General features: G+C 45.1%; 1 protein-coding gene across 1 annotated transcript in view; it reads left to right on the top strand.

Annotated features, from left to right (window-relative positions):
- Positions 1–22,284, top strand: part of HUS1 (HUS1 checkpoint clamp component) — a 168,100-nt gene that overhangs the window by 110,212 nt on the left and 35,604 nt on the right. Inside the window, exon 7 of the mRNA XM_030209451.1 lies at positions 11,939–12,070. Within this exon, the coding sequence (XP_030065311.1) occupies positions 11,939–12,070 (132 nt within the window). The remainder of the gene's footprint in view (positions 1–11,938; positions 12,071–22,284) is intronic.

Genomic DNA, 22,284 nt, shown 5'->3' with positions numbered 1-22,284 from the left:
GTCTTTTCATGTTAATTTGTACAGCGCTGCGTAAGTCTAGTAGCGCTATAGAAATGTTTAATAGTGGTAGTAGTAGTAGTAACAGTATGACTAATCTAGAGAGAGTAGGCCTAGTGATCTAACCTGGCAGGAAAACCTCCTACCCAGTTAAATCATTTGTGCCTGCATAACTTCTGATATTCAGAGGCACTTAACCAGACAATGCCACTGAATATCAGCACTAACCATCCCTGCACTGTCTGGTTAGTGCCGGTCAGCTTGTGGGAGAGCTGACACATAACTGGTTAGCAACGATATTCAGACCACTAACTAATTAAGTGTCAGGCTTGCCCAGAGGAGGTGTGAGCTCATGTGCCCGATGGAGGAGGATTCCTCACCGAGCTGTCAGCCAACCCCGAGTTCCCCCTGTGTCCCCCTCCGTTCCCCAGGGGTTGAGCCCCCAGGTGCGGGAAGCAAACAGCAGAGAGAACTGAGTCCAGAACAAAGTCCACGGGGCACAGCCAAGCAACGGCCAGAAGCAGGGCCAGGAGCCAGCAGAGGTCAGTACCGGGCAGCACGCAGTAGCAGATCCAGGAACAGGCAAAGGTCAATACCAGGCAGCAAACAGAAGTAGATCCAGAAGCACTGCAACTACCCAGGAAACAGAGTAGAAGCCGAAGCGTGGAAGGACTGGTAGTCGGGCTTTAAATAGAACAGGAATTAGGCCTAAACATGTGCAGCTGTCAACAAGATGGCTGCCCCCACCGGAGACGCCCTTTACGCCCAAATATGGCCTTCCTTCCTGAAACTGCCCAACTCCAAGATGACTGCCACAACTTAAGACGCCCACCTCTAAGATGGCCACCCTATCCTGGAGATACCCAAATCCAAGATGGCCACCCCATCCTCAGATGGCCATATCCTGAAGTGTCAGGGAACATGACATTGTGACTAAAATCAGGACAGCCAAACAGGTATCATAACTTTAGCCACTGAGCTAAGCGAGCACCAGTCCAAATATTGGCCAGTGATCCAGTGGCATCATGAGGGTTTTTTGGTGCCCTCTGTAGGCTCTTCTCCAGCCTACCTTTGATTTCCCCTATGGTCTAAAGGGTTTTAAGGTTGAGTGATGCGCACTTAGCTCCTGTGCATTGCGACCTTTATCTAGAGGTCGCAGTGGCCATGTTGAAGCCGGAGCTGTGTCTGGCAGAAGTGAGTGGGCATCACTCCTGCCCTTAGGACCCCCTAGACCAGTGGTTTTCAACCCAGTCTTCAGGGACCACCTGGCAAGTCAGGGTTTTAGGATATCCACATTGAATATTCATGAAGAGGGTTGCATACCAAGAAGGCAGTGCATGCAAATTTATCTCGTTCATATTCATTGTGCATGTCCTGAAAACCTGACTGGCCAGGGGGTCCCTGAGGACTGGTTGAAAACCAGTGACCTAGGCCACCAGAGATATCAAAGTAGGCCTGGGGGGGGGGGGGGGTGTACAGAGGGTGGGTGCCCAATTGGGGGGATTGAGAGGGGGGATGACTTGAATAGGTTGAGGGGATCTGTTTCCCTTAATGTAGGTCCTAACTGATATTCATCTGGGGCCTACATAATTGTCTTATGCGGGTCCTGGTTGAATATTGGCTGGGACTCGTATAAGATCTGATGGCCAGCACGTGCTCGCATGGGCCCCAGATATTGACTATCAGGGCTTAATTCATTTTTCTCTGAGGACAAATGAATTTCAGAGCAGCTGCAATGTGGAGAACCTGGGAAAAGGAGGAAGCTTTATGGATCGTCATGGAAAAAGAAAATGGGACAGACCAAAGGACCATCAAGCCCAGCATCCTGGTTCCAACAGTGTCCAATCCAGGTCACAAACACCTGGGAAGATCCCAAAAACGTTAAATACATTTTAGGCTGCTTATCCAAGAAATAAGCAGTGGATTTCCCCCAAGTCATTTTAATAATGGCCTATGGACTTTTGTTTAGGAATCCGTCCAACCCGTTTTTAAACCCCGCTAAGCTACCTGCCTTTACCACATTCTCTGGCAACTAATTCCAGAGTTTAATTACACGTTGAGTGAAGAAAAATTGATTTGTTTTCAATTTACTATTTTTTTGTAGCTTTATTGCATGCCCCCCTAGTCCTAGTATTTTTGGAAGGAGTAAACAAACGATTCACGTCTACCTGTTCCTCTCCACTCATTATTTTATAGACCTCTATTATATCTCCCCTCAGCCGTCTTTTCTCCAAGTTGAAGAGCCCTGGCCGCTTTAGCCTTTCCTCATAGGGAAGTCATCCCATCCCCTTTATCATTTTTGTTGCCCTTCTCTGTACCTTTTCTAATTCCACTATATCTTTTTTGAGATGACCAGAATTGAACATGATATTCAAGTGTGGTCGCACCATTATAACGTCTTCATTTTTGCTTTCCATTCCTAGCCTAGTGGTTAGTGCAGCAGATTCTGATCCTGGGGAACTGGGTTCAATTCCCACTGCAGCTCCTTGTGACTTTGGGCAAGTCACTTAACCCTGCATTGTCCCAGGTACAAATAAGTACCTGTATATACTATGTAAACTGCTTTGAATGTAGTTACAAAAACCACAGAAAGGCGGTATATCAAGTCCCATTCCCTTTCCCCCCTTCTGTGTACCTTTTCTAATTCCACTATATCTTTTTTGAGATGTGGTGACCAGAATTGAACACAATATTCGAGGTGCAGTCACACCATGGACCAATACAAAGGCATTATAATGTCCTTATTTTTGTTTTCAATTCTTTTCCTAATAATACCTAACATTCTATTTACTTTCTTAGCCGCAGCTGCCGCTGCACACTGAGCAGAGGATTTCAGCGTATCATCAGCGACAACGCCTAGATCCCTTTCTTGGTCTGTGACTCCTAACGTGGAACCTTGCATTACGTAGCTATAATTCAGGTTCCTCTTTCCCACATGCATCATTTTACACTTGCTCACGTTAAACGTCATCTGCCCAGTCTCGTAAGTTCCTCTTGTAATTTTTCACAATCCTCTTGGGATTTAACAACTTTGAATAACTTTGTGTCATCAGCAGATTTAATTACCTCACTAGTTACTTCAATCTCTAGATTATTTATAAATATGTTAAAAAGCAGCGGTCCCAGCACAGACTCCAGGGGAGTCCATTGAGAATACTGACCATTTAACCCTACTCTATTTTCTATCTTTTAACCAATTTTTAATCCACAATAGGACACTACCTCCTATCCCATGACTCTCCAATTTCTTCTGGAGTCTTTTTTGAGGTACTTCATCAAACGCCTTTTGAAAATCCAGATACACAATATTAACCGGCTCACCTTTAGTCACATGTTTGTTCACCTGTTCAAAGAAATGTAATAGATTGGTGAGGCAAGATTTAAGTATATATTTTTATGTTCTTTTTATGTGTTTTAATTGATTTAGCTCCTGACATAGCCCTTCTTGGGCGAAACACGGCCTGTGTCGGGCAATAAGTCTGATATTTGACATCATCAATAAATTTATGAACATTCTTCTGTTTTGTATCTGCTGTTTTGTTGTCTACGTTGGAGTTTGCAGATCGTTTGCCTTGTTGTTTTTTGGGACCCTCATTGTTGGGCATTCTTGAACCTGCTTTGGCGGGTATCACAAATTCCTGTAGGGAATGTCCATAGTCTGTTTTTGAGATGGACATGGGGGAAGCCATTGCTTGCCCTGGGATTGGTAGCTTGGATTGTTGCTACTATTTGGGTTTCTGTCAGGTACTTGTGACCTGGATTGGCCACTGTTAGAAACAGGATACTGGGTTGGATGGACCATTGGTCTGACCCAGTATGGCTATTCTTATGTCCTTATGGTCATGCCAGGTTTTAATGTATGTAACATAGTAACATAGTAGATGACGGCAGAAAAAGACCTGCACGGTCCATCCAGTCTGCCCAGCAAGATAACTCATATTTGCTGCTTTTTGTGTATACCCTACTTTGATTTGTACCTGTGCTCTTCAGGGCACAGACCGTATAAGTCTGCCCCGCACTAGCCCCGCCTCCCAACCACCAGCCCCACCTCCCAACCACTGGCTCTGGCACAGGCATAGACCGTATAAGTCTGCCCAGCACTATCCTCACCTCCCCACCACCAGCCCTGCCTCCCAACCACCGGCTCTGGCACAGACCGTACAAGTCTGTCCAGCACTATCCCCGCCTCCCAACCACCAGTCCCGCTTCCCACCACCGGCTCTGGCACAGACCGTATAAGTCTGCCCAGCCCTATCCCTGCCTCCCAACCACCAGCCCCGCCTCCCGATCTTGACTAAGCTCCTGAGGATCCATTTCTTCGGCACAGGATTCCTTTATGCTTATCTCACGCATGTTTGAATTCCGTTACCGTTTTCATTTTCACCACCTCCCGCGGGAGGGCATTCCAAGCATCCACTACTCTCTCCGTGAAAAAATACTTCCTGACATTTTTCTTGAGTCTGCCCCCCTTCAATCTCATTTCATGTCCTCTCGTTCTACCACCTTCCCATCTCCGGAAAAGGTTCGTTTGCGGATTAATACCTTTCAAATATTTGAACGTCTGTATCATATCACCCCTGTTTCTCCTTTCCTCCAGAGTATACATGTTTAGTTCAGCAAATCTCTCCTCATACGTCTTGTAACGCATATTTTTAATAAAATAATTTTTTGAACTAGGTAACTATTAATTTTGTACTGCTATTTATAAACTCTTGACGGCCTCGCTGTTTCTACTATCAAACTGTATATATGTTTGGTTTCCACTGTATTTTATTACTGCTTTTTGTATTTTTATTGTAACCCACTTTGGGATCTTGATCTAGAGCAATAGTTCTCACACCAGTCCTTTCAAACACACCCAGCCAGTCAGGTTTTCAGGATATCTACAGTGAAAATGTATGAGATAAATTTGCATGCTTTGCCTCTATTGTACATAAACAAAATTATCAAGATACTTAGACAACAGGAAAAATATTCCGCCGGGACAGAACGAACAGATGGATGAAGAAATGTTTACAGAGATTAGGAAAGCTGGCAAATTGGGCAACGCTATAATAATGGGTGATTTCAATTACCCTGGTATTGACTGGATAAATGTTACATCAGGAAGTACCAGGGAGATAAAATTTCTAGATATAATAAAGACTGCTTCTTGGAGCAACTGGCTCAGGAACCGACGAGAGCGATAGCCATTTTGGATCTGGTGCTTGGTGGCGTGCAGTGCATAGTGTGAGAGGTGGCGGTGTTGGGTCCCCTGGGAAGCAGTGAACCCGCAAAGGAAATCTACTGTATCTGCATTTAAGTTTTGAAAGGGTGACTATAATAAAATGAGGAAAATGTTTAAAAAGAAACTAAAAGGATCAGCTACTAAGACTAGAACACTAAATCAGGCGTGGACGTTATTAAAAAATACCATCGAGCCCAGACCAGATGCATTCCACGTATTTGCAAAGGTGGAAAGAAGAGAAAATGACAGCAAACATGGTTAAAAGGTGAAGTAAAAGAGGCTATTACAGCCAAAAGATTGTCCTTCAAAGAATGAACAAAGGATCTAAATGAAGAAAATAAGAAACAACATAAGCACTAGCAAGTCGGATGCAAAGCATTAATAAAGAAGGCTAAAAGAGAATTTGAAGAGAAACTCACAGTAACAACTTTTTTCAGGTACATCAGAAGGAGAAAGCCTGCGAGGGACCATTAGATCTCAAAGGAACAAAAAGGACACTCAAGGAGGACAAGGTCATAGTAGAGAAACTGAATGAATTCTTTGCTTCTGTCTTTATGGAAGAAGATGTAAGAGATCTGCCTGTTCCGGAAATTATCTTCATCGATGATGATGCGGAGGAACTGAAAGAAATCTCTGTGAACCTGGAAGATGTACTGAGCCAAATTGATAAATTAAAGAGTAGTAAGTCACCTGGACCGGATGGCATGCATCCAAAGGTACTCAAGTATGAAATTGCTGATCTGCTGTTAGTAATATGTAACCTATCGTTAAAATTGTCCATAGTACCTGAAGATTGGAGGGTGGCCAATGTGACACCGATTTTTAAAAAGGGTTCTAGGGGTGAACCTGGAAATTACAGACCAATAAGCCTGACATCAGTGCTGGGCAAAATAGTGGAAACTATTATAAAGAATAAAATTACAGAACACATAGACAAACATGGTTTAATGGGACAGAGTCAAGCCTAGCATGGGTTCAACCGAGGGAATTCTTGCCTCACCAATTTGCTTAATTTCTTTTAAGGCGTAATAAACATGTGGATAAAGGTGAGCCTGTTGATGTAGTGTATCTAGATTTGTAGAAAGCTTTTGATAAAGTTCCTCATGAGAGACTCCTGAGAAAATTAAAGCGTCATGGGATAGGAGGCAAGGTTCTGGTGTGGATTAGGAATTGGTTATTGGACAGGGTTAAATGGTCATTTCTCTCAATGGAGGAGGGTGAACAGTAGAGTGTGCGGCATTGGGAACGGTGTTATTTAACATATTTATAAATGATATGGAAATTGGAACGACGAGTGAGGTGATTAAATTTGCAGATGATACAAAACTATTTAAGGTTGTTAAAACATTGCGGACTGTGAAATAGTGCAGGAAGACCTTAGGAAATTGGAAGACTAGGCATCCAAATGGCAGATGAAATTTAATGTGGACAAATGCAAGGTGACACAGATTGGAAAGAATAATCAGAATCATAGATTCTAGGGTCCACCTTGGGGGCCAGCACTGAAGAAAAAGATCTAGGTGTCGTAGATAATACACTGGAATCTTCTGCTCAGTGTGTGGCAGTGGCCAAAAAAGCAAACAGGATGGCTAGGAATTATTAGGAAAGGGATGGTGAATAAGACCAAAAATACTATAATACCTTTGTATCTCGCTCCATGGTGTGACCGCATCTTGAGTATTGCGGTCAGTTCTGGTGGAATATAGTGGGATTAGATAAGATATAGTGGAATTAGAAAAGGTTCAAAGAAGAGCAACCAAAATGATAAAGAGGATGGAACTCCTCTCATATGAGGAAAGGCTAAAGAGGTTAGGGCTCTTCAGCTTGGAAAAGAGACAGATGAGGTCTACAAAATTCTGAGTGGTGTAGAACGAGTAGAAGTAAATTAATTTTTTTACATGTTCCAAAAGTACAAAGACTCGGGGACACTCGAGGAAGTTACATGGAAATACATTTAAAACAAATAGGAGGAAATATTTTTTCACTCAATGAATAGTTAAGCTCTGGAACTCTTTGCCGGAGGATGTAGTAACAGCATATCTGTGTTTAAAAAAGGTTTGGACAAATTTCTAGAGGAAAAGTCCATAGTCTGCTATTGAGACAGATATGGGGAAGCAACTGCTTGCTCCGGGATAGTTAGCATGGAAGTTTGCTGTTAATTGGGTTTCTGCCAGGAACTTGTGACCTGGCTTGGCCACTGTTTAGAAAACAGAATACTAGGCTAGATGGACCATTGGTCTGACCCAGTATGGCTACTCTTATATGTTCTTAAGAAAATGGACAAAAATATTTCAAGCTTAAATAGGACAATCTTACATTTGAAGGATTATTAAATAAATTTGTCCAAGAAATAAAGAAAACTAATGGGTAGGAGTGGAGATAAGCATTAAGAAAAGTAGTTAAGCAGAGTATTTCATATTAAATTAGAAAACTCAAAGAAATGTAGTCAAACAATTTGGCTAAGTATTTAAAGCGACAATCTGTCACATTGGATGAAGGAGTGGATACAGAAATTGGCACAGGTGGAGTCCTAGCATCAAGAAAATTCTTAAATTGGTCAGGGTCTGTAAAGACATAAGTGTGCACTTCAGTTTTTTACAAAACATTTACATGGAAATTGAAGGAAAAATGACCCTCTGAGTTTCACAAGCAGTGGCTTAAGAGCCAAAAAAGCCTTCTGCCTACTGAGGTCAGGAATTAAAACTATGCCAATTAAAAATTTTAATTGCGCGACTAATCATAGAAAGTGTCCCCCTCACATTTCTTTTTGTACAGTGCAAAATATAGATGACAGATGTAAGTCTCAAAAATGATACATTTCAGTTACTAAACTGAAAATAAAATAATTTTTCTTATCTTGATTTTATTTTTCTAAGAGCCTCCTGTCCGTTCACTATTTCTTTTCCCTCCTCTTTTATTCTTCACGTTCTGCCTTTTATATCCATCTTTCATTTTCAGCGGTTTTTTTTTCCCAGTTTCCTGTCTCCTCAAATCTATCTAGTTTCCATCGCTTCCCTTCCCACCATCTGTGGGCAGCATCTTTCTCCCTTCGCCTCCCTCCGTTCATGTCCAGCATACCCCCTCTCTGTTTGTTTTTTTTCTCTTATCCTACATTGCCCCTATCTTTCCCCTCCATCACTCTCTCTCCCATTTCCCCCACACTTCAACACACTTTTTTTTCCTTTTTCCTTACCTGAGCTTGTCCAGAAGTCCCAGCCTCATTCACCAGAGCCCATCCTATTTACTTGTTTTTCTCCAATGATGCAGACCTGACACTCCTATGCAGCATTGCCTGTCTCTGCCCTCTACTCCCTTGCCCCCTTCCTCCACCATTGCTCGTTGCTATCATCCTCCCTCAGCCCCCATCACCATCCAGCATTGCCGGTCTCTCTCTCTCTCGCTCTCTCCTGCACTCACTCAGTCCTGGCTTCTTATCTAGACTGCTGTTTCTTGAGTCTGCATGCCAGCCAGTGGCATTGCAAGGGAAGCTGGCACCTGGCATTTGCAGGGATTCCTACCCACTGCTCGAGCCTTCTCTCTGGCGTAACTTGCCGTCAGAGGGAGGGCTCGGGGCCAGCGTGAACAGCGGGTAGAAGTCCCTGCTCATTGCCGATGACACATAGAAACGGGAGGTACCGGGAGGGGGGAGAGATGCCGTGCTGCTGCTGGCTGCTGCCAAGATGGTGCCCAGGTCGCTCACCCCCCTTTACAACGCCAACAGAAAATAGAAGGCAGGTGCATGTGATACTGCCTTACGCCTTCCACTTCAGGCTCATCTGGTCCCACCCCCTCTGATATAGCTTCTTGTTACAGAGAAGTGGAGCCGTCAAAGCCAGCAGTGGTGCGCATAGAACAGTGCTGTACATGCTGCCTTCTATTTGTTGTTGATGTTGCCGCCTGCATGCAGACCAATGGAAGAGGAGCCAGGACAAAGTGAATGCAGGGAGAGAGTCCAGCAATGCCAGATGGTTGTGGAAAGGGGGGGAGGAGCGGGAAGACGGGCAATGCTGAATGGTTATGGGGGGTGGGGGCGGGAGAGCCAGACAAAAAAAAGTGATGCAAACCCAGTCAGACAGTGGGACCAACAGAAAGTAGGAAGGTTGGGGCTGTTAATCACGTTAACTTTTTTTAAAATGTGAGTTAACTTTTAACGTGTTAATTGTGTTAATGCGTTAAATGTGCAGCCCTAATTAAAACCCATTGACTCAAAAACTTTTGATCTTTATATCTAATCAAAGGATCCAATTTTTGTCTGGTTCCAAGGCAAAGGAGACAGGGTGGCTGTTGATAATACAGGCTTAGAGCCCTTTAGAAATCCAGATAGATCAAAACTATCCTGTGTGCCCTCCCTTCTAGCTCCTTTGTGGTCACTTCCGTGCCAGTCCACATAATATGCTATAGCCAGTGGCGACAGAGAATCTACTACTACTACTAATAACATTTGTATAGCTCTTGAAATTTGTAGGAAAGTTGCAACATCTTAAATTTTCCAGGGCTTCAAGTTTCTGATGTTACCAGTTTATCCTTATACAATAAAGCTTGACCCTCTTTCAGAGTTTGCAGTTCATCAATTTTTCTTACAGCAATTCCTTGTTGATTTAAAGTTTCTCCTTGTAATGCCACTTTGGTCAAAATGTATTATGGCCAGCAGTAAATTTATCAAGTCTATTAGTCAAGGAATCCTCCCAAACTACTTCCAAACTACTTCCAATGTAACATTTTTCAGGTTTTTTCCTTAGTCTTTTCGCAGCTCTTCTCTTGAGTCTCTCTGCCGCAAGTCGGTCCTAGGGGAGATAGATATAATTCCAACTGCTGCTGCCTCTAGAACACCAGGGCTTGCTGCTCCCTCATCTGGAACAAAACTCCCGCAACCACTTCAGTATCTGGTGCCGACTCCTAGAGTGGCAGTGCAATACCTCCCTTGGGTCTGAGTGGGATCTCGCAATCTTCGGGGCTAAGAGTGGCGTCTAAGATGCCTTGCATGAGCTCTCCTGATTAATGCCACACCTGAAGTTTGATTGTGGAGTGGAGGAGTGGCCTAATGGTTAGTGCAGTGGGCTTTGATCCTGGCAACCTGGGTTCGATTCCCACTGCAGCTCCTTGTGACATTGGGCAAGTCACTTAACCCTTTGTTGCCCCAGGTAGTAAAACTTAGATTGTGTGCGCTCTAGGGACAGAGAAAGTACCTGCATATAATGTGTACAGTGCTGCATACATCTAGTAGCGCTAAAGAAATGATTAGTAGTAGTAATGCCGACATTGAGAGAAACGAAGCCTGAAATCATTTGCTGCTTAAGGGCAGGAATCCCTACGATCTCAGACGGGTGTGAATGGGTCTTTCCTTTCCTCTTAACCATGGTAACCTAGCGTCAAGTTCAGAACAAACGCAGAGCTTTGAAGTTCTGCACCTGTAAATCTATTTCATGCATATTCATTATGGGTATCCTGACTGGCTGGCTGAGTGTGTCATGAGGACTGGGTTAAGAACCCCTGATCTAAAGGAATATCAAACTTTATCATTTAAACTAAACTAAAAGAGTAAAAATTGGAAACTAATATAGTTTGTCCTTGACCACTATTAAAGGTGCCACTATTGGGATTCCTTTCTTACACTGCCTCTTCCTCATTCTGAACCTTGGCCAGTCTGGGATTGGGAATGAAACCAAGCTTTTGGAGAAGCTCCCAATTATGAGTTGTTGCTCACGTCGGATCAGCTCTGATAGAGCTTGAGAGTATCCTATCAACTATTAAGTGTGTGTATATGATCAGACATTTCACAGTGTGTAGACCCCTGACACAAGCAAAACATGGCCATGTTGGGTCATCATGAATTTCTGTTGGATGATATGATAAAACTCCTGAGTTGTCATTTCCTCCCCTTGGTTGTCACTGCTGTTTTTCTTTGTATTTTTGCGAAGACTGTACTTTCTTTCCCTTTGTCCATGAAACTGAATCCTCCATGTCCTTCATTGCTACTGGGCCAGTTCAAGTAGCAGATTGTTTAAAAAAGAGTTGTGGACAGATCTTAAACTATGCATCTTTTTTTTTTTTTCAAAATGTGTGAAAAGATATGGTAAGGGAAATGAGACCCTAGAATACGAACAGCACCTGCAGGTTGGTTATATCTAATGATCTTAGTGCAGAGATCAAAGCCAGAGGAAAGCTAGGACAGACAGAGGCAGGACCAGTAGAAACAAAGTGATAGAATCTTAGAATCTACCTCCACAAAGATAGACTGGAAGTGAGTGCTCCGGGATAAGATTAAGAGCCTAAGTAAGTATAGAGAAGAGGTGAGAAGCTGGATAAAACATAGATATTCAGATACCTCAAAGATATAAATAATGCACTGGAGGCAAATGTTTCAATTTTAAGTTTCTGTTGAGGGGTCATATGAGGTATAAAATTGGACAGAAGGAAATATCTCTGTACAGAAAGGGTAATAGATGCATGGAATAGTTTCCTGTTGAGAACGGTGGAGGCAAAAACAGAAATAGAATTCAATAAATGATGGGAGATGTGCAGAGGATCCTTGTTATGAAGATCAGTTGGTTTCTGTAGTAGTACACCAGTTGAGCAGAGGGAATAGTCCTCAAGGTTCCCCCATCTGTCATGGTAGTCTGTTTCAGGATACAGTATCTTGAGGGATATGGCTAGTAGCTTCTGCTGTAACCTGCAGTGGTTTGATCTAGTGCCAAAGGTCTTCTGTCATTTCAGTTTTTGATGATGCCACCCAAAGTTCCTCCCAGGACAGAGACCCAGAGACTATGGCAGAAGCTCGTGTGGACATCAGAAAACTTCAGCAGTTTCTTGCAGGACAGCAAGTAAATCCTACAAAAGCAATATGTAGTAAGTATGTGTAGTTATCACATTTCTTGGTACTGAATGTAGAGAAGAGAACTTTTTTCCTTGCTTTCAGTGAGGATGATCTGCAAATGTATCAGCAAACAGTGTGCTGCAGGAGGTACATTGTGACACCTATTCTCCGAGGACAAGCAGGCCCAGTTGTATTCGCACATCTCGGTGACATCATCCCACAGAGCCTAGTGCGGTTGCTTAGAAGAAAATTCTAGCAGCATCCCACTGCGCATGCATGGGTGCCTTCCTGCCTGACGTGCAAGCGCAGGTCCCTCAATCTTTGTTTTCCCACGGAGCAGGGAGAACGTGTCTTTGCAGTCTCATTCAGTGCTTTTTTTCTCTGCCTTTGCGGTGCCTCCCTGTGCTGGGTTTTTTCCTTCATTTACATTATTATTTTACCTAGGTTCTGTGGGATTCTACCACTGGTGATACTGATAGGAGAAATCTCCCCCCAGCGTCACCGGTAGCCAAGGTTCCCCAAACAGAACTATCTGCAAGCAAAATACTCTGTACTCGGTCTAGGAGAGGGGGGGGGGGAACATTGGATTGGCCCTATGCCAATTACTTCCGATAGAGAGAAATGAAACTGAGAAAGCAGGCTGAAATATATATTAGCTTTATTATGGATAAGAAAATATAGATAAAATACAAATCTAGAAACTCTGGCAAAGCTTTAGCTGAATACAAAAATACTGACTGATAAAATCATAAACTATATTGTCACAACTACACACTGATCCTTACTGGTTACCAGGTAAAATTACACCACTGATTGGTAATGGTACAACTATGTTACGAAGTAGTACGGTTATTAGCAGCTTATCTCCTGATCACGGTATGACTATACCCAGTCTTTTGCTCAGGTAATTACCACTCACTAGCCCCAGACTAATAGGAAATAAATCACCGTGTCTCTCACCAGACTGACCTCCGTGGCAGTCCCTCGGGAAGTGGCACAGGATACTTCACAGACTCAAGCTGAGATTGCAGCGAGTCTTAGTCAGAGCTAGGTCCGGTACTCTGCAGCAGACAGGGAGGGCACAGGTCACTCCTTGCAGGTAGCTGAACCACACGGTACTTTTCTCCAGATACACAGTTCATCAGTTGGTGGACCTTATTAGGTCTCTCTGGTCTTCTTTCCACCTCCACCTTCTTCCAAGGATTTCGACTAACCGATTTCTCCTTGTTTCCGCTTTTCCCCGTACCTCTCTGTCAGGTGACTGCAGGAACCCAATCTGCTTCTTCTTCAGCTCACTGCATGGCAAACAGGGTCCGTTGTTCTTGATCTTCAAGTTGTTACATTGTGGTATGCATTTTCTATTTCACCCGGCCTGCTGGAGCCATGTCTCACTCCCTTTCAGCTTCTCAGGGAGATAAAGGGGGCTGGTTTGCCCACAGCATGTCCTTGGATTGTAGAGGTATTGCCCTGTGTGTCTCACCTTGCTGGTCTTGGCCTGCATAATCCTATGACATCAAGATGGCGTCTGCAACCTATGCCCTGCACAGCAGTGATTTAGCTAATTCAGCTTTCTGGAAAATCACTAGCAGTCATGTAACATCCAAGGACATGCTGTGGGCAAACCAGCCCCCCTTTATCTCCCAGAGAAGCTGAAAGGCTCCAGCAAGCCGGGTGAGAAACAGAAAATGCATACCACAATGTAACAACTTGAAGGTCAAGAACAGCGGACCCTTCTTGCCATGCAGTGAGCTGAGGAAGAAGCAGATTGAGTTCCTGCAGTCACTGGACCAAGAGGTACTGGGAACAGCGGGAACAAGAAAGGGTTAGTCGGAACCCTTGGAAGAAGGTGGAAGCTGGAAAGAAGACTGGAGTGACCTGATAAGGTCCTTGTCTGGTGAACTGTGTATCTGGAGGAAGTATCGTGGTTCAGCTGTACCTGCTGCAGAGTGCCTGTCCTGGCTCTGACGAAGACTAGATGGTAACTCAGCTTGAGTCTGGGAAGTATCCTGTGCAACTCCCGAGAGACTGCCACGAAGGTCAGCCTGGTGAGAGATACGGTGATCTATTTCCTATTAGTCTGGGTTTAGTTAGTGGTAATTACCTGAGCAAAAGACTGGGTATAGTCATACTGTGATCAGGAGATAAGCTGCTAATAACTGTACTACCTCGTAACATAGTGTAACCTGAACACTCAGTTGTGTAATTTTATCTGGTAACCAGTAAGAATTAGTGTTTAGTAGTGTGACAATATAGTTGGTAATTTTATCAGCCGGTATTTTTGTATTCAGTTAAAGCTTTGCCAGAGTTTCTATTTTGTATACCTTTTCATATATATCTATAATAAAAACTAATATATATTTCAGCCTGCTTTTTCAGTTTCAGTTCTTTCTCGCGCAAGTAATTGGCTAGGTTCCAAGGTTCCCTCCCCTAGACCAAGTACAGAATAATTTGCTTACAGATAGTTTTGTTTGGGGAACCTGGGTCACTGATAATTTATTACCTGTGATAAACGATCCTACAGGAAGTTACATGACTGCTAGAGAGTTTCCAGAAAACTGAATTAGCTAAATCACTGATGAGCAGGTCATAGGTTGCAGACACCATCTTGATGTCATAGGATTAGGCAGGCCAAGACCAGCAAGGTGAGACACACAGGGAAATACCCTTACAGATTCCCCCCCTTGGAGATGGAATTTACTACAAAGGAGTAAAAGTCCTCTCCAACCTAACTAGTAATATAGCTAGACTGGTTAAGTCAGGACACATGGTCAAGACTGAAGACATAAAAACAGTAAATGTCATTCTCCGAGGACAAGCAGGCTGCTTGTTCTCACTGATGGGTGACGTCCACGGCAGCCCCTCCAATCAGAATCTTCACTAGCAAAGTCCTTTGCTAGCCCTCGCACGCCCGCGTGCACCGCGCATGCACGGCCGTCTTCCCGCCCGAAACCGGCTCGAGCCGGCCAGTCTTCTTTCGTCCGCACTCGGTACGGTTGTGTTTTCGCCGTGTCGAGCCCCGGAAAGTCGACCTCGCGCGTCCTTTTTCTCTTTGACGTGTTTTTTTCTTCGGAAAATCTTTAAAAATTTGTTCGGGAAGTGCTCCGGAAGCCCCCTCGGGTTTCGTTTTGCCCCTTCCCGTATTTTCAGTCTTTGCCCCAGTAAGTTTTCTTTCGTCGTCGGGGTAGGCCTCTTTTCGGCCTCGGTCGAGATTTTTCTCCCTCAAAGTTTTGGTGCTCATTTTCGTCATTTCGGATTTTGATTTCGCCGGCGTGATTTTTCCGCCCATGACATCGAAGCATTCCAGCGGCTTCAAGAAGTGCACCCAGTGCGCCCGGGTAATCTCGCTCACTGACAGGCACGCGTCGTGTCTTCAGTGTCTGGGGGCCGAGCACCGCCCTCAGGCCTGTAGTCTGTGTTCCCTTTTGCAAAGTCGGACTCAGGTAGCGAGATTGGCCCAGTGGAACGTTTTGTTCTCGGGCTCTTCGTTGGCATCGGCACCGGGGGTATCGTGTGCATCGGCGTCTTCAGCGTCCAGAGCTTCATCCTCGGCCGCCAGTGCATCGAGTGCATCGAGGCATCGGACCTCTGCATCGGCGCCGAGACATCGGATAGCTGCATCGACGTCGGTGGTACCGGGACCTCGTCTGCTGATGTCGTCGGACGGTGGTGCATCGTCTGGAGTGCAGGTGAGGGCTGTCCATTCCCCTGCTGGTGGCGGTGAGCCTTCGGGTGGATCTCCCCCTACCCTGAGGGCTCCTGCGGTACAGCCCCCCCGAGACCGACCTCCTTCGGCCTCGGCCCCGAGGAAGCGACGGCTGGATTCTACGTCCTCCTCGTCGGTACCGGGAAGCTCCGGTGACATGCTTCGTTCCAAGAAGTCGAAGAAGCATCGTCACCGGTCTCCTTCCCGTGTCGGTACCGAGAGTTCTGGGTCGCCGAGGGAGTCGGCACCCAGCAGGCATCGGCACCGAGAGGACCGCTCACCCTCTGTTCAGGAGGTGTCGATGCGCTCCACTCTGGACAGCCCGGAACAGCCTCCACGCCCGGAACAGGTTCTGACGTCGACGCCTGCATCGACTTCCATGCCTTTCTCTGCAGCCGCTCTGAATGAGAGCCTCCGGGCTGTTCTCCCAGAGATTCTGGGAGAGCTGTTGCGCCCTACCCCTCCGGTACCGGTGGTGCTTGCGCCACCGGTACCGTCGAGCGTGGCGCCGGCAGGTCCATCGCCCGAGGTGAGGTCTCCGGCGTCGGTGCCGCGTGCGGTGCCGGCTGCCGTCGCCTCCCAGGAAGGCTCCCCGACTACGTCGGCGGAGGGAGCTTCGCCGATGCGGGCGAGGGAGTCTACCTCTCGACGCCCCCATCGTGGACGTGGCTCCACAGAGTCGAGTCGGGCACGGTTGCAGACACAGGTCCGTGAACTTGTGTCTGACACCGAGGGTGAGGCCTCATGGGAAGAGGAAGAAGACCGCAGATATTTCTCTGACGAGGAGTCTGAGGGTCTTCCTTCCGATCCCACTCCCTCTCCTGAAAGACAGCTTTCCCGGTCACGGGAGCAATGGCAGCATAAATGCTGAGCTCCTGCCTGCCCATAGCAAAAATAGAAAGATTCCCTACCATAATCAAAAATTAAAAAACATCTACCGGAGGGGGCAAAGCCTCTGACAGTGCAGGTAAAAGGAAATTGGCGCTGATCCACTGCCAGTAGCGAACTGCGGAGTTTTGCCCCGGGCGCTACGGAGAGGTGGAGGAGCGACGGAGGGTGAAATATCCATCGGCTCCGTGTTAAGCAGGCGAACAGAGCGCGGGAGAACAGACCCATCAGCACGAGTGCAAAGCCTCTGACAGTGCAGGTAAAAGGAAATCGGCGCCGATCCACTGCCAGTAGCGAACCGAGAAGTTTTGCCCCGGGCGCTACGGAGAGGTGGAGGAACGACGGAGGGAGGAATATCCATCGGCTCCGCGTTAAGCAGGCGAAAAGAGCGCGGGAGAGCAGACCCATCAGCACGAGTGGAAAACAAAAAATAAAATAGCAACAGGGGAGAAAACAGAAGCGATGGAGTCCAGCGCTACGACGCCAAGCCTCTCCCAATTCGCATATGCGGGAGCCACGAGGCAGAACAATATGGCGGCCAGTGGAGAGGAAATTGCAGCAAGCGGGGACCGAAAACGCAATCCCTCTACCGAAGATATGTTCCCGACGCCAGAACAAATGAATCAAGAGGAGGAATCCCTCCCAGAACTAAGAACTTTGCTGAATGAAATTCGCACTGATTTAAAAGCTATGCGAGCTGACTTAGCTAAGATGGGGGCAGATCTCAGAAGTGAAATCAAAGAACTTGGGCACAGAGTGGAGGAAACAGAGACTAGACTGGAGGAACAGGGGGAGAACATGGGGGCCCTGGACCGGAGAGTTCAAGATATAGACCTGGGGCAAGAAGCACTAGCTGACAAGATTGAAGATTTGGAGAATCGCAGCCGGCGGAACAACCTCCGATTTCGGGGGTTACCGGAGTCACCCACTTACCAAGAAACGGAAAAGGTGGTACAACAGATAGTATGTGCATTGGTGGCAACTTCCGAACAGCCCCTGGAGCCCGAGCAAGTGCTATTGGACAGAGCTCATAGAGCCCTTGGGGCCACAAGAAACAACCTTCCCAAAGATTTGATCGCCTGCTTCCGGGATTATAAGCTCAAGGAGCGAGTTCTCCAAGCAGCACGCCAAAAGCAAGATTTTAAATGGGACACATACAAAATCGAGATATATCAAGACCTGGCGGCGGCAACACTGAGGAGAAGAGCAGACCTGAAACCAGTCACCAGGAGATTAAGGGAGATGGGGCTTCAGTACAGATGGAGGCACCCATTTGCCCTGGTATTCTATAAAGATGGGAGACAACATCAGATAAAAACGCTAGCAGAAGCACGGGAGCTGCTGCCCGAAGATATTCCAGCAACAACATCCACGGATGTGGAAACGAGGCGCTCTCAGACGAACATGAGAAATTATCCGAAGTGGCAGCGAGTAGGCCGCAAACGCCTGCAACGCCAGCAATCAGCTGGACGCCTCACTTGAACACAAATGCCAAGGGTAATGTCAAGGACTGAGATATTCAGTGGTTGATATGGTTAGAGATAAGGCTCTGTTTGGGGGAGTATAGCATATAAGGGGAAATGGGGATTCTGGAAGATCAAACGGGGGGAGGGAGGCAAGTAGGTAAGGGGAAAGAGCAAAGGGAAATGTTAGAAATACATAAGGATTGGAGAGGGGGAATCTAAAATGGTAATTTCTAATCAGAGATGGGCAAAGGGGATCACTTCCTCTCTACAAAGCACCGTTTTTATTTTGAGATGAAACGGGTGCTCTGGATTTGGGAAAGGAAGATGGGGGGGGGTGGGAAGTTCAGAGGGGGGAACGGGGGGAAGATAAACCTTAGGGGTATATTACAAGATGGGGGGGGAGGGAAAAAAGGGGGACAGGATGTTATGATGTTACAGTATGGTGATAAATATGTTGAAGGTTTATTATTACAAGTTGTAAAATGTTTAAATGTATAACACTAAATGTAAGAGGCCTCAATACACCGCAGAAGCGTAGACAGGTGTTTAGAGAACTGACCCGACAAAAGTCGGATGTTGTGTTTCTCCAGGAGACCCATCTGAGAAGAAATCATGAACACCTGATGAAACATAAGAGATATCCCACTGTCCAATGTGCTTCCAATAGGGCGAATAAAAAAACGCAGGGAGTCCTGATAGCTTTGTCGGGATCCCTCCCATGGCAAGTACATACTACAGTGAAAGATAAAATGGGACGATATATATTGATGACAGTGTCACTATATAATAAGCATTATACTCTAGTGTGCATGTATGCCCCTAACGTGGGGCAGAGAGAATTTTTAGATACAGTGGAAAAGGTGATACAGGAAAATATACAAGGAGAATTGTTGGTGGGAGGTGATCTTAATCTCACGATAGATCCTAAATTGGACAACTCAGGAGGGAGAGTAGAATATGCAAAAACAGATAGGAAAGCCCTCATAAGGTGGATGGCCCGATGGGACCTAGTAGACATATGGAGAGAGAGACATGGGACAGAGAGAGATTACTCCTTTTTCTCTCCCAAACATAATACCTATTCACGAATTGATTACTGGCTAGGAGGCAGAGGGATGAGAAATGATATCAAATTAGTGGAGATAGAACAATGTAGCTGGTCTGATCACTCGATGGTGCTATTGGAGGTGATGGGAGAGGGAGGGAAGACAAAGAAGAGAAGATGGCGCCTAAATGAAACACTCTTGATGGACCCACAGAGTGTCCTAGAAATAGAAAACAATATAAGAGAATACATACAGTTCAATGATACTGAAGAGGTTAAACCGACAAGTTTATGGGAGGGCCTGAAAGTAGTTATTAGGGGCCAATGTATAGCGAAGCAAGCATATATCAATAAGAAAAAAGCAGAGGCAGAAACCAATTTACGGAAACAAATAACGAAACTAGAGAACATGCATAAGAAAGACCCAACAGATAGTAAAAAAACAGAAGAAATACGCCAACTTAAAGCTCAACTTAATGAAATACAACTGGCGGATATAGCCGGACAGTTAGAACAAGTACAGCAGGAGTACTATGAATTTGGAAATAAAACAAGCAGATTACTGGCTAATAAGCTTAAAAAGCAGGCACAGCGCAATTATATACAGGGCATACACAGCCCCTCAGGGGAGCTAATAACACAAACAGAGGAAATGGCAGGGGTATTTTGGGATTTCTATAATCAGCTATATCAAGCAGAACAAGATACATCAAGGGAGGACATGGAACAATACGTGCGGGACCTGGAGATGATTAGAGTCACGGGAAGGGAGCAGGAAGCGCTGTCAAAGGCCATAACATTAGAAGAGATAGAAGAAGCAATAGCAGATTTGCCAAACAACAAATCCCCCGGGCCGGATGGCTTCCCTTCTAGATTTTATAAAAGGTTTGCAAAAATACTAGCCCCAGTACTTCTGAAAGCTATTGCTGCCTTCGAGGAGGCACAGGAGCTGCCATACTCATGGAGGATGGCTGAAGTGACCATACTCCTAAAGCCAGGTAAAGACCCGCTACAGTGTGGCTCATACCGGCCAATATCTCTCCTGAACACGGACTATAAGATTTTTACTAAAATAATGGCACGCCGCCTACAGGAGGTAATGCCACGATTTATACATGAAGACCAGACTGGCTTCATTAGGGGTCGTCAAACACATGATAATACTAGGACACTGTTACATATCATACAACAAATACAGGATGAAAAAACACCAACAATAATATTCTCAGTCGATGCTGAAAAGGCATTTGATCGTGTAGATTGGGAGTTTCTATTTACAGTAATACGTCAGATAGGTATAGAGGGACGATTTATGACATGGCTGCGCCTATTATACACGAAACCGATGGCGGTATTAAAGATAAATGGGACACATACTAACATACTAGAGCTACACAGAGGAACAAGGCAAGGATGTGCAATTTCCCCATTATTATTCGCAATATCAATCGAACCACTAGCGAGGATAATACGGACACACAAAGATATAAGGGGAGTAGTACGGGGGCAAAGGGAACATAAAATAATGCTTTTTGCCGATGACGTTCTCCTGACATTAACCCATCCATCACAATCAATACAAGAGATAATGGAGGTGATGACAAACTATGGAAGGGTCTCAGGATTTAAAATTAACATAAATAAATCAGAAATATTAAATCTCTCGGCATCACCTAGGGAAATACAAGAGATAACAGATAAGTTTCCGTTCACATGGGCAAATAAGTCAATTCGCTATCTAGGGATACAGATTACACCGGAAATAGGGGGATTATATCAAGCAAATTATCCCCAAAAAATCAAAGAACTGTTTGAGGAAGTGGACAGATGGGAAGGACTTACTATATCATGGCTGGGAAGAATCCATGCTATAAAAATGATACTCTTACCAAAGATATTATACCTGTTCATGGCCATCCCAATACCTATCCCACAAAAGTTCTTCCAACAACTAAATAGGAAAATGTTTGCCTACATCTGGAGGAAGCGACCCCCCAGGGTAAATAGGGATATGATGTTCCAGCTGCCCGTGGAAGGGGGAATGGGAGTATCAAATTTCCACCTATATTATCAGGCAGCCCAACTAAGAGTATTAGCGGAATGGACTCCTAGAAATAATAAAAAATGGCTACATTGGGAACGTTCATGGTTGAGTACCCGCTATATAGGAGATATACTTTGGAGGAAGGGGACTGAAATTATGTCTCTAACTAAAAGGGTGCCGGTGGGGATTGGCCTCTTACTGGAGACATGGTTACGGATACGACGAAAAGTGTTTCCGGAGAGGAGATATTTTTTACAAATGGCTATATGTGGGGCTCCGGGGTTTCCGTTAGGAGAATCAGATAGTGTATATAAAAATTGGGCCCGTAAGGGATTATACATGTTAGGCCAGATATGGAACAATGGAGAAATTAAAAATTTTGAAGAATTAAAAGAGGAATATGAGTTGGAAGAAAGGGATATGGCATATTATCATAGCCTGCGGAACTATATAAAAAGACGGGCAGGGGAAGAGCTGGAACTTACAGAAACAGGGTTAGAAAGGGCAATTAAGGGAGGAGGGGGCAAAGGGGGAGTGTCACGATTATATAAGGCACTATTAAAAATGTCCAGCCCTCAAGATCACTATATGAGAAGGTGGGAGGGGGCCTTACAACAAACCTTTACAAGAGAATGCTGGATGAGGGGACTTAGATATTTATTGAAGGCCTCTATCACTCAGTCAGTGGCTGAGAATGGTTATAAAATATGGTACTGGTGGTACTATACACCGGATAGACTGCAAAAAATATACCATAAGATATCACCGAACTGCTGGAGGGAATGTGGTAATAGAGGTACATTTATGCATATATGGTGGGAATGTCCCAAGATACAGGCATTTTGGACTCAAATTCGAGCAATGGTATACCAAATCACAAAGATAGAATATCCAAATCAGGCGGAATACTGTCTTTTACACTTCCGGCCGGGAAGATGTAAGATACACCAACATAAAATGGCTAGCCAGATTTTTGCAGCAGCCAAAATGACAGTGGCAAGGGCATGGAAGCAGATAGAGGTACCACATATTCAAGTAGTAAAGCATAAACTTGATTATCTGCATCAGATGGCGAAACTGACCGCATTGAGAAAAGGCCA

Source organism: Microcaecilia unicolor, chromosome 1 (assembly GCF_901765095.1).
Source record: "Microcaecilia unicolor chromosome 1, aMicUni1.1, whole genome shotgun sequence".
NCBI lineage: Eukaryota > Metazoa > Chordata > Amphibia > Gymnophiona > Siphonopidae > Microcaecilia > Microcaecilia unicolor.
The sequence above is the reverse complement of the archived record's forward strand: the minus strand, read 5'-3'. Positions and strand labels throughout refer to the sequence as shown.